The 14896-nt window shown below is 41.9% G+C and overlaps 2 protein-coding genes across 2 annotated transcripts; one reads left to right on the forward strand and one right to left on the reverse strand.

Annotated features, from left to right (window-relative positions):
- The first annotated feature begins 3146 nt into the window (after positions 1-3146).
- LOC112074063 (parapinopsin-like) lies at positions 3147-7859 on the forward strand. The gene is made up of 5 exons (XM_024141283.2): positions 3147-3537; positions 3822-3912; positions 4033-4270; positions 4472-4714; positions 7471-7859. Exons 1-5 carry the CDS (start codon positions 3195-3197, stop codon positions 7594-7596), a joined length of 1041 nt encoding a protein of 346 aa, XP_023997051.1. The 5' UTR covers positions 3147-3194; the 3' UTR covers positions 7597-7859.
- Positions 7860-7943: 84 nt separating this feature from the next.
- LOC112074064 (complement C1q tumor necrosis factor-related protein 3) lies at positions 7944-9976 on the reverse strand. The gene is made up of 3 exons (XM_024141284.2): positions 9587-9976; positions 8692-8838; positions 7944-8364 (listed from the first exon to the last, which is right to left on the reverse strand). Exons 1-3 carry the CDS (start codon positions 9789-9791, stop codon positions 8060-8062), a joined length of 657 nt encoding a protein of 218 aa, XP_023997052.1. The 5' UTR covers positions 9792-9976; the 3' UTR covers positions 7944-8059.
- Between the last annotated feature and the right edge of the window lie 4920 nt (positions 9977-14896).

Consider the following 14896-nt stretch of genomic DNA (forward strand, 5'->3'; position numbering starts at 1 on the left):
TAACACAAAACATAAAACACATAGCATTATATATCATATGCAGTAATGTATTCCCCCTACTTTTCAATTAATCTAGTGTGTATGTGTTTTCTCTGTCCAGCTCCAGTGACTCTGGACCCCAACACTGCCCACCCASATCTCATCCTGTCTAATGATCTGACCAGTGTGAGATACAGTGATGARGAACAGCAGCTTCCTGACAACCCAGAGAGGTTTGATAGCCATAGAATGGTCCTGGGCTATGAGGGTTTTAACTCAGGAACACACAGCTGGGACATTGATGTTAGGAAGAATAAAGGCTGGGACCTGGGTGTGACCACAGAGTCTGTCCAGAGGAAGGAACACAGTGGTTATTGGCATAGATCCTGGGGTATGTTGTTTGGTGGTGGTGATTATAACACACATGTACCAAATAAGCCATCCACTCCCCTCACAGTGAGACAGAACCCCCAGAGGATCAATAGGATCAGAGTGCAGCTAGACTGGGAAGGAGGAAAGCTGTCATTCTCTGACCCTGTCAATAACACACATCTACACACATTCACACACACTTTCACTGAGAGAGTCTTTCCATACATCAGGAATCTCTGTTTTCTCCACCCTCTGAGAGTGTTACCAGGTAAGGTGACTGAATCAGTGGATACTGTCTCTGTCTGAATCAGGGACTAACATGATGTAAATGAGTCAGTAACACCCATTGATGTCTTTCATTACGATTCTCACAGAGGGAGGACACACTGTGATGGAGAGTATCATTGTCTGACTCACCTGTTACTATTATAGAATGAATATGTAACCTGTTACTACTTTAGAATGAATATGTAATCTGTTACTACTTTAGAATGAATATGTAATCTGTTACTATTATAGAATGAATATGTAATCTGTTACTACTTTAGAATGAATATGTAATCTGTTACTATTATAGAATGAATATGTAATCTGTTACTATTATAGAATGAATATGTAATATGTTACTATTATAGAATGAATATGTAATCTGTTCTTTGTTGGTTTTATTTTTACCACATTTACATTTTGTCTGGTTGTTTTAACCCCTGCAGTATGTATCCCAATAAACTTGGGCTGCCTGAATGGCATTTGGCGTATAGTGTTGTGGCCTTGGACCGTGCCTCTGATAGCTAGCTTGTAGACAATGACACCGTTAATGTATGTCTATAGAGTGCAACACATTTTCAACCAATAAACATGTTTTAATTACCTGGAGCTGCTTCCATCTGTGTTAGGATTATGGGGTTAAAGTTCAGCTGTACACATATACTACAGACAGACAGACAGACAGACAGACAGACAGACAGACAGACAGACAGACAGACAGACAGACAGACAGACAGACAGACACTCAATTCCTACAACCCTTTTGCCTCTTTCTGGGTACCACAGGTTAACATTAGGAAAAGTCTATAATTAATCATTGTTTCAGTTACTGTGACATCTTAAAGCCCTTGATAAAACCCCACTCACCCATGAAGGGACATAACATCATTTAGTCAGTAGAAAGGACTGTAGATTACCCCAGGATATCTAGTCAATCCCAATGTGCCATTGTTATCTAAAGTTTCTCTTATGTCACATAAGGACAGTGTGTTACACAAAGCCAGTTTGACTGACAGGTGGTCCCTGGGAACAGCAGACCCTCTCCCACTCCTCTAGTTAGCAGTGGATCATGCAGCAAAGCTATCAAGGAAAGTGCAATAAGAGATTCCTTAGGAAATTAGCCCCTCGGAATCAAGGAAAGTGCAATCAGAGATCCCTCAGGAATTGAGCCCCCCTGAATTAYTGACCCCTCAATCCGGATCTAGGGATTTAGTTGGTCTTATCTCTTATCATCTACAGCCTCTCTCTGGTGAGTAGCTTTATAAGGACAGAGTGGTCCAGATTCTGAGTCTCTGAATCTGTAGAGCCATTACCAGGCTACTACACTACACAGCCATAGGGCCTCGATTGGACTGCTGGATCTATTATTGATCAGCTATTGGACTGCTTAATATATATATCTGCTGCTGGGAAGCCTGCTTTATCTATTTATAGATCTGCTACTGGACTGCTTTATCTATTATAGAATCTGCTACTGGGACTGCTTTATATTATAAGATCAGCTACTGGACTGCTTTATCTATTATAGATCAGCTACTGGACTGCTTTATCTATTATAGATCTGCTACTGGACTGCTTTATCTATTATAGATCTGCTACTGAACTGCTTTAATCTTATAGATCAGCTACTGGACTGCTTTATCTATTATAGTCTGCTACTGGACTGCTTTATCTATTATAGATCTGCTACTGGACTGCTTTATCTATTATAGACTGCTACTGGAACTGCTTTATCTATTATAGATCTGCTACTGGACTGCTTTATCTATTATAGATCAGCTACTGGACTGCTTTATCTTTATAGATCTGCTACTGGACTGCTTTATCTATTATAGATCTGCTGACTGGCTCTTTATCTATTATAGATCAGCTACTGGACTGCTTTATATATTATAGATCTGCTACTGGACTGCTTTATATATTAGATCTGCTACTGGACTGCTTTATCTATTATAGATCTGCTACTGGACTGCTTATCTATTATAGATCTGCTACTGGACTGCTTTATCTATTATAGATCAGCTACTGGACTGCTTTATCTATTATAGATCTGCTACTGGACTGCTTTATAGATTATAGATCTGGTACTGGACTGCTTTATCTATTATAGATCTGCTACTGGACTGCTTTATCTATTATAGATCAGCTACTGGACTGCTTTATCTATTATAGATCTGCTACTGGACTGCTTTATCTATTATAGATCTGCTACTGGATGCTTTATCTATTATAGATCTGCTACTGGACTGCTTTATCTATTATAGATCTGCTACTGGACTGCTTTCTCTATTATAGATCTGCTACTGGACTTTTTATATATTATAGATCTGCTACTGGACTGCTTTATCTATTATAGATCTGCTACTGGACTGCTTTATCTATTATAGATCTGCTACTGGACTGCTTTAATCTATTATAGATCTGCTACTGGACTGCCTTTTATAGGATTGGGAATACCATCGGACTAAAAGCCGGCTTCTACGCCCTTCCAGTGTGTTTCTTAGATATTATAACACAGGTGTCTGGCCAGGTAGGTAGTGCTCACCACTCAACTCCACTGCCCCAAACAGAACAGAATGGACCACCGACAGCTTCTCCCCGATCTCCGTGGAAACATCTCCTCCTCCCCGGGCTCGGTCAGTGAAGCGCTGCTCTCCAGGACGGGCTACACCATCCTGGCKGTGATCATTGGTGTGTTCTCGGTGGCCGGGGTCTGTATGAACGTCCTGGTCATCGTGGTGACGATGAGACACCGGAAGCTGCGCCAGCCACTGAACTACGCCTTAGTCAACCTGGCAGTGGCAGACCTGGGCTGTGCTCTGTTCGGGGGACTGCCCACTATGGTCACCAACGCTATGGGCTACTTCAGCATGGGGCGGCTGGGCTGCGTGCTGGAGGGTTTCGCTGTGGCTTTCTTTGGTGAGTTACCATCGAGGACCACTTTGGAAACAAGTGTTTTAATAAATACTTTTAAATCCGATCCTCTGGGAATCCATTGTGCATCTAGTTGTATATGTTTTCACCCCCAAAAATTCAATTAAATTCAATACAACAGTTTAGGGGTAGTAAACGGATGTGTCTGACTATGCAGAGAGAGTTAGATTTGTCAAATCTACTAATCCTATTGATGTCAGTTGAATGGATGTGTTTGCCGGGTTATTGCATGTACATGTAGTGTACATGTTTGATGTTGTGCTTCCCAGGTATTGCAGGTCTGTGTTCAGTGGCCGTGATAGCTGTGGACCGTTATGTGGTGGTGTGTCGACCAATGGGGGCGGTCATGTTCCAGACCAGGTAAAGTGTTCCATTTAACTCTGGTAACTGTGCATATACAGAGGGAAAGATAGCAGTTGCGTAGAAGTAAGGATACATATGTGATGAAGTTAACTGTAATGTATTCGTACTGTAACATAGGCACGCAGTCGGAGGGGTGGTCCTGTCCTGGGTGTGGTCGTTTTTATGGAACACCCCGCCTCTGTTTGGCTGGGGCAGCTTTGAACTGGAGGGGGTTAGGACCTCCTGCTCCCCAAACTGGTACAGCAGGGAACCAGGAAACATGTCTTACATCATCCTTTACTTCCTGCTCTGCTTCGCCATTCCCTTCTCCATCATCATGGTCTCCTACGCTCGCATCCTCTTCACACTACACCAGGTGGGCATGCGATGTGTGTGTGTGTGTTTATACATATGTCTGTGTGTGTGTGTGTGTGTGTTGTGTGTGTGTGTGTGTGTGTGTGTGTGTGTGTGTGTGTGTGTGTGTGTGTGTGTGTGTGTGTGTGTGTGTGTGTGTGTGTGTGTGTGTGTGTGTGTGTGTGTGTGTGTGTGTGTTCACTCATGTGTGTGTGTGTCCCAGGTGTCCAAGCTGAAGGTGTTGGAGGGCGACAGCACCACCCGCGTGGAGATACAGGTTGTGCGTATGGTGGTAGTCATGGTGATGGCCTTCCTGCTCAGCTGGTTGCCCTACGCGGCCTTTGCCCTCTCTGTGATCCTTGACCCCAGCCTCCATATCAACCCTCTCATTGCCACGGTGCCCATGTACCTGGCCAAGAGCAGCACTGTCTACAACCCCATCATATACGTGTTTATGAACAGACAGGTGAGGGACAACACATACAGTACACAAGGAAAGAGGATACCTAGTCAGTTGCACAACTGAATGGATTCAACCGAAAAGTGTMTTTCGTATTTAACCCAACCCCTCTGAATCAGAGAGGCTGCCTATTGMCATCCACGYCAGCGCYCAGGGAGCAGTTGTTGTTTCATTGGCTTGTTCAAGGGCAAAATAAAGATTTTCCCACCTTACCGGCTCTGGGATTTGAACCAGCAACCTCTTGGTTACAGGCCCAACACCCGTAACCGCTAGGCTGAGAGTTGTGTATAACAAGCACAGACACACATACAGTTGAAGTCTGAAGTTTACATACACTTAGGTTGGATTAATCAAAACTAGTTTTTCAACCACTTCACAAATTTCTTGTTAACAAACTATAGTTTTGGCAAGTTGGTTAGGACATCTACTTTGTGCATGACACTAGTCATTTATCCAACAATTGTTTACWGACAGGTTATTTCACTTATAATTCACTGTATCACAATTCCAGTGGGTCTACATACACTAAGTTTACATACACTAAGTTGACTGTGCCTTTAAACAGCTTGGAAAATTCCAGAAACTTGTGTCATGGCTTTAGAAGCTTCTGATAGGCTAATTGACATCATTTGAGTCAATTGGAGGTGTACCTGTGGATGTATTTCAATGTCTACCTTCAAACCCAGTGCCTCTTTGCTTGACATCATGGGAAAATCAAAAGAAATCAGCCAAGACCCCGGAAAAAAAATTGTAGACCTCCACAAGTCTGGTTCATCCTTGGGAGCAATTTCAAAACTCCTGAAGGTACCACATTCATCTGTACAAACAATAGTATGCAAGTATAAACACCATGTGCACACGCAGCCGTCATACCGCTCAGGAAGGAGATGCGTTCTGTCTCCTAGAGATGAACGTACTTTGGTGCGAAAGGTGCAAATCAATCCCAGAACAACAGCAAAGGACCTTGTGAAAATGCTGGAGGAAACCGGTACAAAAGTATCTATATCCACAGTAAAAATGAGTCCTATATCGACATAACCTGAAAGGTCGCTCAGCAAGGAGGAAGCCACTGCTCCAAAACCTCCATAAAAAAATGCCAGACTACGGTTTGCAACTGCACATGGGGACAAAGATCGTACTTTTTGGAGAAATGTCCTCTGGTCTGATGAAACAAAAATAGAACTGTTTGGCCACAATGACCATCGTTATGTTTGGAGGAAAAAGAGGGAGGCTTGCAAGTCGAAGAACACCATCCCAACCGTGAAGCACCGGGGTGGCAGCATCTTGTTGCGGGGGTGCTTTGCTGCAGGAGGGTCTGGTGGCTTCACAAGATAGAATGGCATCATGAGGAAAGAAAATGATGTGGATATATTGAAGCAACATCTCAAGATATCAGTCAGGAAGTTAAAGCTTGATCGCAAATGGGTCTTCCAAATGGACAATGAGCCCAAGCATACTTCCAAAGTTGTGGCAAAATGGCTTAAGGACAACAAAGTCAAGGTATTGGAGTGGCCATCACAAAGCCCTGACCTCAATCCAATAGAAAATGTGTGGAAAGAACTGAAAAAGCATGTGCGAGCAAGGAGGCCTACAAACCTGACTCAGTTACACCAGCTCTGTCAGGAGGAATTCCAAAGGAATGGGCCAAAACCCAACTTATTGTGGGAAGCTTGTGGAAGGCTACCTGAAACATTTTACCCAAGTTAAACAATGTAAAGGCAATGCTACCAAATACTAATTGGGTGTATGTAAACTTCTGACCCACTGGGAATGTGATGAAATGAATGAAATGAATGAAATGAATGAAATCATTCTCTGTACTATTATTCTGACATTTCACATTCTTAAAATAAAGTGGTGATCCTAACTGATCTAAGACAGAGAATTTTTACGGGGATTAAATGTCAAAACTGAAAAACTGAGTTTAAATGTATTTGGCTAAGGTGTATGTTAACTTCCGACTTCAACTGTACATACAAACACACAACCCTGTGGTCTTCATATTCATGAGCATAGGAATGATTGTGTACTCTATAAAAAAAATAAGAGATACATCATAGAATCATAATTTGAAAGGTGAAATATGCATTTTGTTAYGTACTGTTTAATAATGAGTATTATCTAGCTGGTGTAGTCCATGTTGTTACTGTGTTATCTTAGAGTATTATCTAGCTAGTGTAGTACATTCAGTGGTGTAAAGTACTTAAGTAAAAATACTTGAAAGTACTACTTAAGTAGGTTTTGGGGGTATCTGTACTTTATTTTACTATTTTTATTTTTGACAACTTTTACTTTTACTTCACTACATTCCTGAACRAAATATTGTACTTTTTACTCCATACATTTTCCATGACACCCAAAAGTACTCGATACATTTTGAATGCTTAGCAGGACAGGAAATTTGTCCAATTTATGCATTTATTAAGAAAACATCCYTGGTCATCCCTACTGCCTCTGATCTGGTGGATTTACTAAACACACATGCTCCATTTGTAAAAATAAATATTATAAAAACAAGAAAATAGTGGCGTCTGKTTAAAATTGTTTATACTTTTACTTTTGATACTTAAGTATATTCAAAACCAAATACTTTAAAACTTTTACTCAAGTACTATTTTACTGGGTGACTTTCACTTTTACTTGAGTAATTTTCTATTAAGGTATTTTTACTTTTACTCAAGTATGACAATACGGTACTTTTTCCACCACTGGGTCCATGTTGTTCCTCTGAGTGTGTTGTGTATCTGTCTATCTCTCTCCAGTTCCGGGACTGTGCTGTTCCTTTCTTGCTGTGTGGTCTGAACCCCTGGGCCTCGGAACCAGTGGGCTCTGAAGCTGATACCGCCCTGTCCTCCGTCAGCAAGAACCCACGAGTCTCACCCCAATGACAGCAACTTTCYATTTTTTGTACAATGTAAAGTTGCTGTTATGAAATATAGTTTGATGTGCAATATTTGGTTGTAACTGTTTCAAGAATACTAATAAAAGTATAGTCCATGATATTTGGACAGAGACATCTCCACGTGTATTGGAGATCATTAGTGTCACAAAGGCTTTAGGTGGATCCGGGTTCCTAATCTTAATCTGATTTACTACAAATATATTTAAATCACCTGCTGCCATATCCCGGTTTAATCTAATCTAAATTAAATTAATCTAAATTGATAACATGATCAAAAGGAGCAATACCAAAGTAATTGCTGCAAACCAYGAATTTCACTAAAGAAACGATTGCTGCTTTTAACATTGCTTTTATTGCCTCACACACATGTAAATGACAGCAAAAGAGAATATAATGTGTGGAAGTTAAGTGGAGAACCCTCCAACCTACACCCTGACCCCCTCAGTCTCTCAGAAGTTTCCTCCTTCAACATGGAAGAGAAGGAAGCCACTGAAGGTGCTGAGGTTATTGAAAGCATTACTGGTCACCTGGAAACCAGACGGTAGGACCAGGGAAACCGTGTCTCCTTTGGCCAGCTGCAGGGTGGCCCCGTTGGACGCAAAGTCTTCGTTGTCCCCCTTGTCCTGATACTCATAGACCAGAGCTACCTGCTCCTGGTTCTTGTAAAGGGCCACCCCGATGTTGGCCTCATTTTTCCAGGCATAGGAGGTGAAAGTGAAGTAGTAGACTCCATGYACTGGTGCTGTGAATGCTCCTGTATGAGTAGACAAGGAAATTCATGAGAATTTCTGATTTATAAGGCATTATTAAACAATTTAGAACGGCAAGTTATCCTACCCTAACGGTCCCGCTTTATTCGCCTTTTTTAAAGGTCCCGCTTTATTCGTAGTGTATCTTTATTASTCCTTTATAGAGCATGAAATACAGTTATAGATGATTTGTTACCCATTGATATGTAGTTCTTATAAAGCCAATATGTTATCTGGGAATGTCTCAGCCAGACAAAGCAAGTTTTATATGGGACAATTTGGATGCAGTGGGAGTTGTCTATGTAAATCGCAATAATATTTCAATGGCTGACCTGTCCTGGGGCTGAACGCGTTACCAACGTTGGTGATGACGTGAGTGTGGACCAGGTTGGTGTCTGCCTGGAAGGGCCCGGTGTGGCCGTAGCCCTCCTTGTCCTGGATAGGAGGTCTCAGGGCAGCTGAGAAGGCCACACCTACAGCTGAGTATAACAAAACACATAAATTAGTTGATTTCAGTAGATTTGACATTTACATTTTTTTGCGCCTATCACCCGCATACATGTTTAACRTGCAGTGGCTAAAGAGTARCACTTTATTTGGATAGTCCATGCTTTACAGAACTATCAGTAGCATTTCAACAAACTATATGCTAACTCTAGCTCTAACCTTAACCCCTACCCTAACCCTAAACTTAACCTTTACCCTTATTCTAAACCTAACCCTAACCTTTACCCTTATTCTAAACCTAACCCTAAACTTAACCTTTACCTTTATTCTAAACCTAACCCTAACCCTAACCTTTACCTTTATTCTAAACCTAACCCTAACCTTATCCTTAGCAAGCAGTTGCTTATCAACAGATTTGTTGATCGTATGACCATCTGTAGAGCATCTACAGACGAAACATCCAGACTATCCATAAAGTGTGAGTGGCTAAAGTTAGTTGATGTTTTTAGTGGCGGTTAAAAGAAAACCAAACCTATGTATCAAAGTTTATCTTGGCCCATAGATAGACAACTTTCAAGTTGAGTAACCATTTAATATGAATTTTTAAAATACTTAACTTCCCCTTTAAATTCAAATCAGCTTATTCAGTCATATCAGATAATTGATTAATGGCCATTGTWCTGTCATTGTTCATTTTCTGTGCATGTATATCATTTATATCTGGTGCATCTAGTTACTATTATATTAAGAAAAAATATATAAAAATCCAAAGAGACTTACAGTTGCGTGACTTTCTCAAGTCCTCAACCTCCCTCCTCAGGTTCCCCACCTCGGCAGACAGGCCAGAGAAAAGGGTAAAGAAAGTGCCACAGCTGTAATCAGAGATGGAGTGCTTGTTGGTGGAATCATCTCCCTGTCCATAAGACAGACAAACGATCACAATCAGCTGGAGAGGAAGCATCGTCTTCTTCATCATTGTCTTCATCTGGACCTGCAAGCGTCTGTGGAGTTGGGTAGTTCCTGTCGTGGAAAATCGTATTACAAATATAACACTTACAAGAACTTGTGAATTTAATAAAGGTTTTTAATACAAAATATCAGAAGCCGTGTCAGTCCGCGGAAAATACCAACTTCCATAAGCACTGGCTCTGTTCTTATACACATACATCAAATGAGTCCATCCCACATGCAAATGAAGTTCCTTCCCTCAGTCCATCTGCCACCATTATCTTTAAGTTTAAGCTTCCTGCTTGTTTACGCCCAATAACGCCCATATCTGCTTTCAGTTAGGTTATAATGGTGGCAGGACCCCTTCTTGTCCTAAAAATAATATATGTCCATCAATGTCTTTGGCCTTCGTACTTATGTTTAGCTTGGTGTGCTCTTTGGTATGTTTGCCCTTATTAGGATCAGCAGACTATGTGTCCCTCTAACATTAGTATGTCCAGCTGTTCTATGCGCCTATGTGTCGCCTTCTCCTCCTGTGGTCTGATGTACAAATTTATATCTGTCCYTATATGTACCATTTACTCCCACATTCCAAGGACGTGTTTATAAAGRATGAGGTCAGGGCACATGTGACCAAACTTATTGGGAATTATATGTTGAGTGTGGACATGAGAAATAAAGACATAACGGTTTGTCATCTGAACTGGGACTATTCCCACCYTCTGTACAAGCACATTTGTTGTGCCTGGGCCAAATACATCATAAGAATCTACAAGAGCAAACTTCAACCTCATTTCCAGAAAATCTTATCTTATCAACTGTTCAAATACAGGAAAACTTCTGTCAATTATTGTTTCATTTTCATCTTCTACTGATTTGTAAATATAGTATCATGCTTTCAGTCAATGATATTCAGTCTTGTCGTCAGTCCGACACATTGCACTGGACTGAGAATCTAGCTACAAGTCTGAAGGTGACACAACTGCCTCTAGTTCTCAGGTATCAAGACTGTGGCCACGTCCCAATTATCTCTCTTTCCTCCCAAAGCGTGCACTAGTTCACTTCCCTTCACTGACTTAACAGAAAATGACTGTTATAAGAAACATGGAAACACAACTCTATCCCGTACCTACACCAATCCACTGCGTTTGCATTTTGTTGGAAGTAGTGAACGACACATACAGATCACACACTCAGAACAAACAATAAATCAGTCACAAAGCAGGCCCTAACATGGCAAACACAACGGAGGAAGACCCACCTGGAGACAGCACAGGACAGGAGATGAAGGCAGAGGGTCTGACATGGCAACGCCTGGAGCAGAACGCACAAGACCGAAAGGGATGGAGGCGATTCATCGATGGCCTGAAAATCAATGGGCTGTTTACCTCAAAGAATACAAAGGCCTAAGTAAGTAAGTGAACGAGTGGACACTTCAGGAGGAAGGAGATATTATTGGGACACACCCTGTGACTATGCATGCTACTTCTTGTCTAACCACGTCTCAATATGTCAGGCATTAGAGAGTTGATACTGAGAACTACAGGGTATAATTAATCAGTAAGGCCCGAGGGGGTGTGGTATATGGCCAATATACCACATCTAAGTGCTGTTCTTAGCACGACGCAATACGGAGTACCAGACAACTGCCCTTATATTGGCCATATACCACACCCCCTCGGGCCTAATTGCTATTATAAACTGATTACCAACATAATTTGAGCAATAAACATAAATGTTTTGTCATACTCATGGTATACGGTCTGATATACCACGTCGGTCAGCCAATCAGCATTCAGGGCTGGAACCACCCAGTTTATAATACTGTCGTGGCCAAAAGTTTTGAGAATGACACAAATATTAATTTTCACAAAGTCTGCTGCCTCAGTTTGTACGATGGCAATTTGCATATTCTCCAGAATGTTATGAAGAGTGATCAGATGAATTGCAATTAATTGCAAAGTCCCTATTTGCCATGCAAATTAACTGAATCCCCAAAAAACATTTCCACTGCATTTCAGGCCTGCCACAAAGAGACCAGCTGACATCATCTCAGTGATTCTCTCGTTAACACAGGTGTGAGTGTTGMCGAGGACAAGGCTGGAGATCACTCTGTCATGCTAATTGAGTTCGAATGTCAGACTGGAAGCTTCAAAAGGAGGGTGGTGCTTGGAATTATTGTTCTTCCTCTGTCAACCATGGTTACCTGCAAGGAAACACGTGCCGTCAACATTGCTTTGCACAAAAAGGGCTTCACAGGCAAGGATATTGCTGCCAGTAAGATTGCACCTAAATCAACCATTTATCGGATCATCAAGAACTTCAAGGAGAGCGGTTCAATTGTTGTGAAGAAGGCTTCAAGGCGCACAAGAAAGTCCAGCAAGCGCCAGGACCGTCTCCTAAAGTTGATTCAGCTGCGGGATTGGGGCACCACCAGTACAGAGCTTGCTCAGGAATGGCAGCAGGCAGGTGTGAGTGCATCTGCACACACAGTGAGGTGAAGACTTTTGGAGGCTGGCCTGGTGTCAAGAAGGGCAGCAAAGAAGCCACCTCTCTACAGGAAAAACATCAGGGACAGACAGTCATTTTCTCTGATGAATCCCCTTTCCGATTGTTTGGGGCATTCGGAAAAAAGCTTGTCCGAAGAAGACAAGGTGAGCGCTACCATCAGTCATGTGTCATGCCAACAGTAAAGCATCATGAGACCATTAATGTGTGGGGGTTGCTTCTCAGCCAAGGGAGTGGGCTCACTCACAATTTTGCCTAAGAACACAGCCATGAATAAAGAATGGTACCAACACATCCTCYGAGAGCAACTTCTCCCAACCATCCAGGAACAGTTTGGTGACAAACAATGCCTTTTCCAGCATGATGGAGCACCTTGCCATAAGGCAAAAGTGGCTAACTAAGTGGCTTGGGGAACAAAACATCGATATTTTGGGTCCATGGCCAGGAAACTCCCCAGACCTTAATCCCATTGAGAACTTGTGGTCAATCCTCAAGAGGCGGGTGGACAAACAAAAACGCACCAATTCTGACAAACTCCAAGCATTGATTATGCAAGAATGGGCTGCCATTAGTCAGGATGTGGCCCTGAAGTTTATTGACAGCATGCCAGGGCGGATTGCAGAGGTCTTGAAAAAGGGTCAACACTGCAAATATTGACTCTTTGCATCAACTTCATGTAATTGTCAATAAAAGCCTTTGACACTTATGAAATGCTTGTAATTATACGTCACTATTCCATAGTAACATCTGACAAAAATATCTAAAGACACCGAAGCAGCAAACTTTGGGGAAATTAATATTTGTGTCATTCTCAAAACTTTTGGCAACAACTGTATACCGAATGTCCAGAGCATCCTCAAGCTACATCTTATCTTTGACCCCTCTTACTCTGCTCCCGTTGTACCACTTGGTCTGATATCAGCCAGCTTTTTAGATTGGTTGTCTGTATTTTATTTCCTTCAAAAAATGGTTTATCTGGACCGATGTCCATGTGTCAGAGTACTAGGGCTTGTACCAATATTTACAGTGGTGTGTAAGTATGATAAGGGTGTTAAGGTTAAACAATGCGAGAACATTGGATTAGAATGAACCTACTATAAAGTCAAATATTTCTTTATCTATGGAGGTTTTCCTTGGAATGGAGSACTTATCTAAATGCTACTTCCTTGTGCAAATAACGCTTGAATATGAACATGAACAGATGTACTATGGCTTAGGATGGTGCTCTCTCTTGAGGAAAGTGCCTGTAACCAGGATGGATCCGTGGTAAGACAGATAGCAGAGGTCACCATCATCTTCATCCTCCTTTACATCTCACCATCATGATCAGCATGTTCACCAGTTCCAGCATCATCAACCACAAACCATTACTTCCATTTCATCACAGTTCTGTCAATTATCCACATGAGGGAGACCAAACTGAATGACATCAATTTTCAGACTTGTTTATTAGTAGCAGCAATGTACAAATGTAAGGAGAACATGTAAGGAAAACACCTTATTTTTATGCTACTGCTGCTCTCTGTTCATCATATATGCATAGTCACTTTAACCATATCTACATGTACATACTACCTCAATCAGCCCKACTAAACGGTGCCTGTATGTAGCCTCGCTACTGTTATAGCCTGTATGTAGCCTCGCTACTGTTATAGCCTGTATATAGCCTCGCTACTGTTATAGCCTGTATATAGCCTCGCTACTGTTATAGCCTGTATACAGCCTCGCTACCGGTATCAGTCTGTATATAGCCTCGCTACTGTTATAGCCTGTATACAGCCTCGCTACCGTTAGCCTGTATGATAGCCTCGCTACTGTTATAGCCTGTATAGCCTCGCTACTGTTATAGCCTGTATGTAGCCTCGCTACTGTTATAGCTGTAGATAGCCTCGCTACTGTTATAGCCTGTATATAGCCTCGCTACTGTTATAGCCTGTATGTAGCCTCGCTACCGTTATAGCCTGTATGTAGCCTCGCTACTGTTATAGCCTGTATGTAGCCTCTCTACTGTTATAGCCTGTATATAGCCTCGCTACCGTTATAGCCTGTATGTAGCTTCGCTACTGTTATAGCCTGTATATAGCCTCGCTGCTGTTATTTTTCACTGTCTTTTTTACTGTTTTTATTTCTTTACTTACCTATTGTTTACCTAATACCGTTTTTGCACTGTTGGTTAGAGCCTGTAAGTAAGCATTTCACTGTTGTATTCGGCGCACGTGACAAATAAACTTTGATTTGAAAAGAGGATCACGTGTAATGTTTTGTCTCTGACCCTGGGCCACACACAGTAAATACATTTGATTGAATGATTGATTGACTATCCAAACCAATGTACCTTTCTAGAGGCAGACATCCATGAGAAGTACACTACATACCACAGGAGGTTGGTGGCACCTTAATTGGGGAGGACGGGCTTTGTGGTAATGACTGGAGTAGTATAAGTGGAATGGTATCAAATACATCAAACACATGGTTTCCAGGTGTTTGATTTGTTTCCATTTTCTCCGTTCTGGCCATTATTATGAGCCGTTCTCCCCTCAGCAGCCTCCTGCAGTACAGGTACAAACCTAGATGAGCAGCCTCCTGCAGTACAGGTACAAACCTAGATGAGCAGCCTCCTGCAGTACAGGTACA

The sequence above is a fragment of the Salvelinus sp. IW2-2015 genome, unplaced genomic scaffold (assembly GCF_002910315.2).
Source record: "Salvelinus sp. IW2-2015 unplaced genomic scaffold, ASM291031v2 Un_scaffold2479, whole genome shotgun sequence".
In the NCBI taxonomy this organism is placed as follows: domain Eukaryota; kingdom Metazoa; phylum Chordata; class Actinopteri; order Salmoniformes; family Salmonidae; genus Salvelinus; species Salvelinus sp. IW2-2015.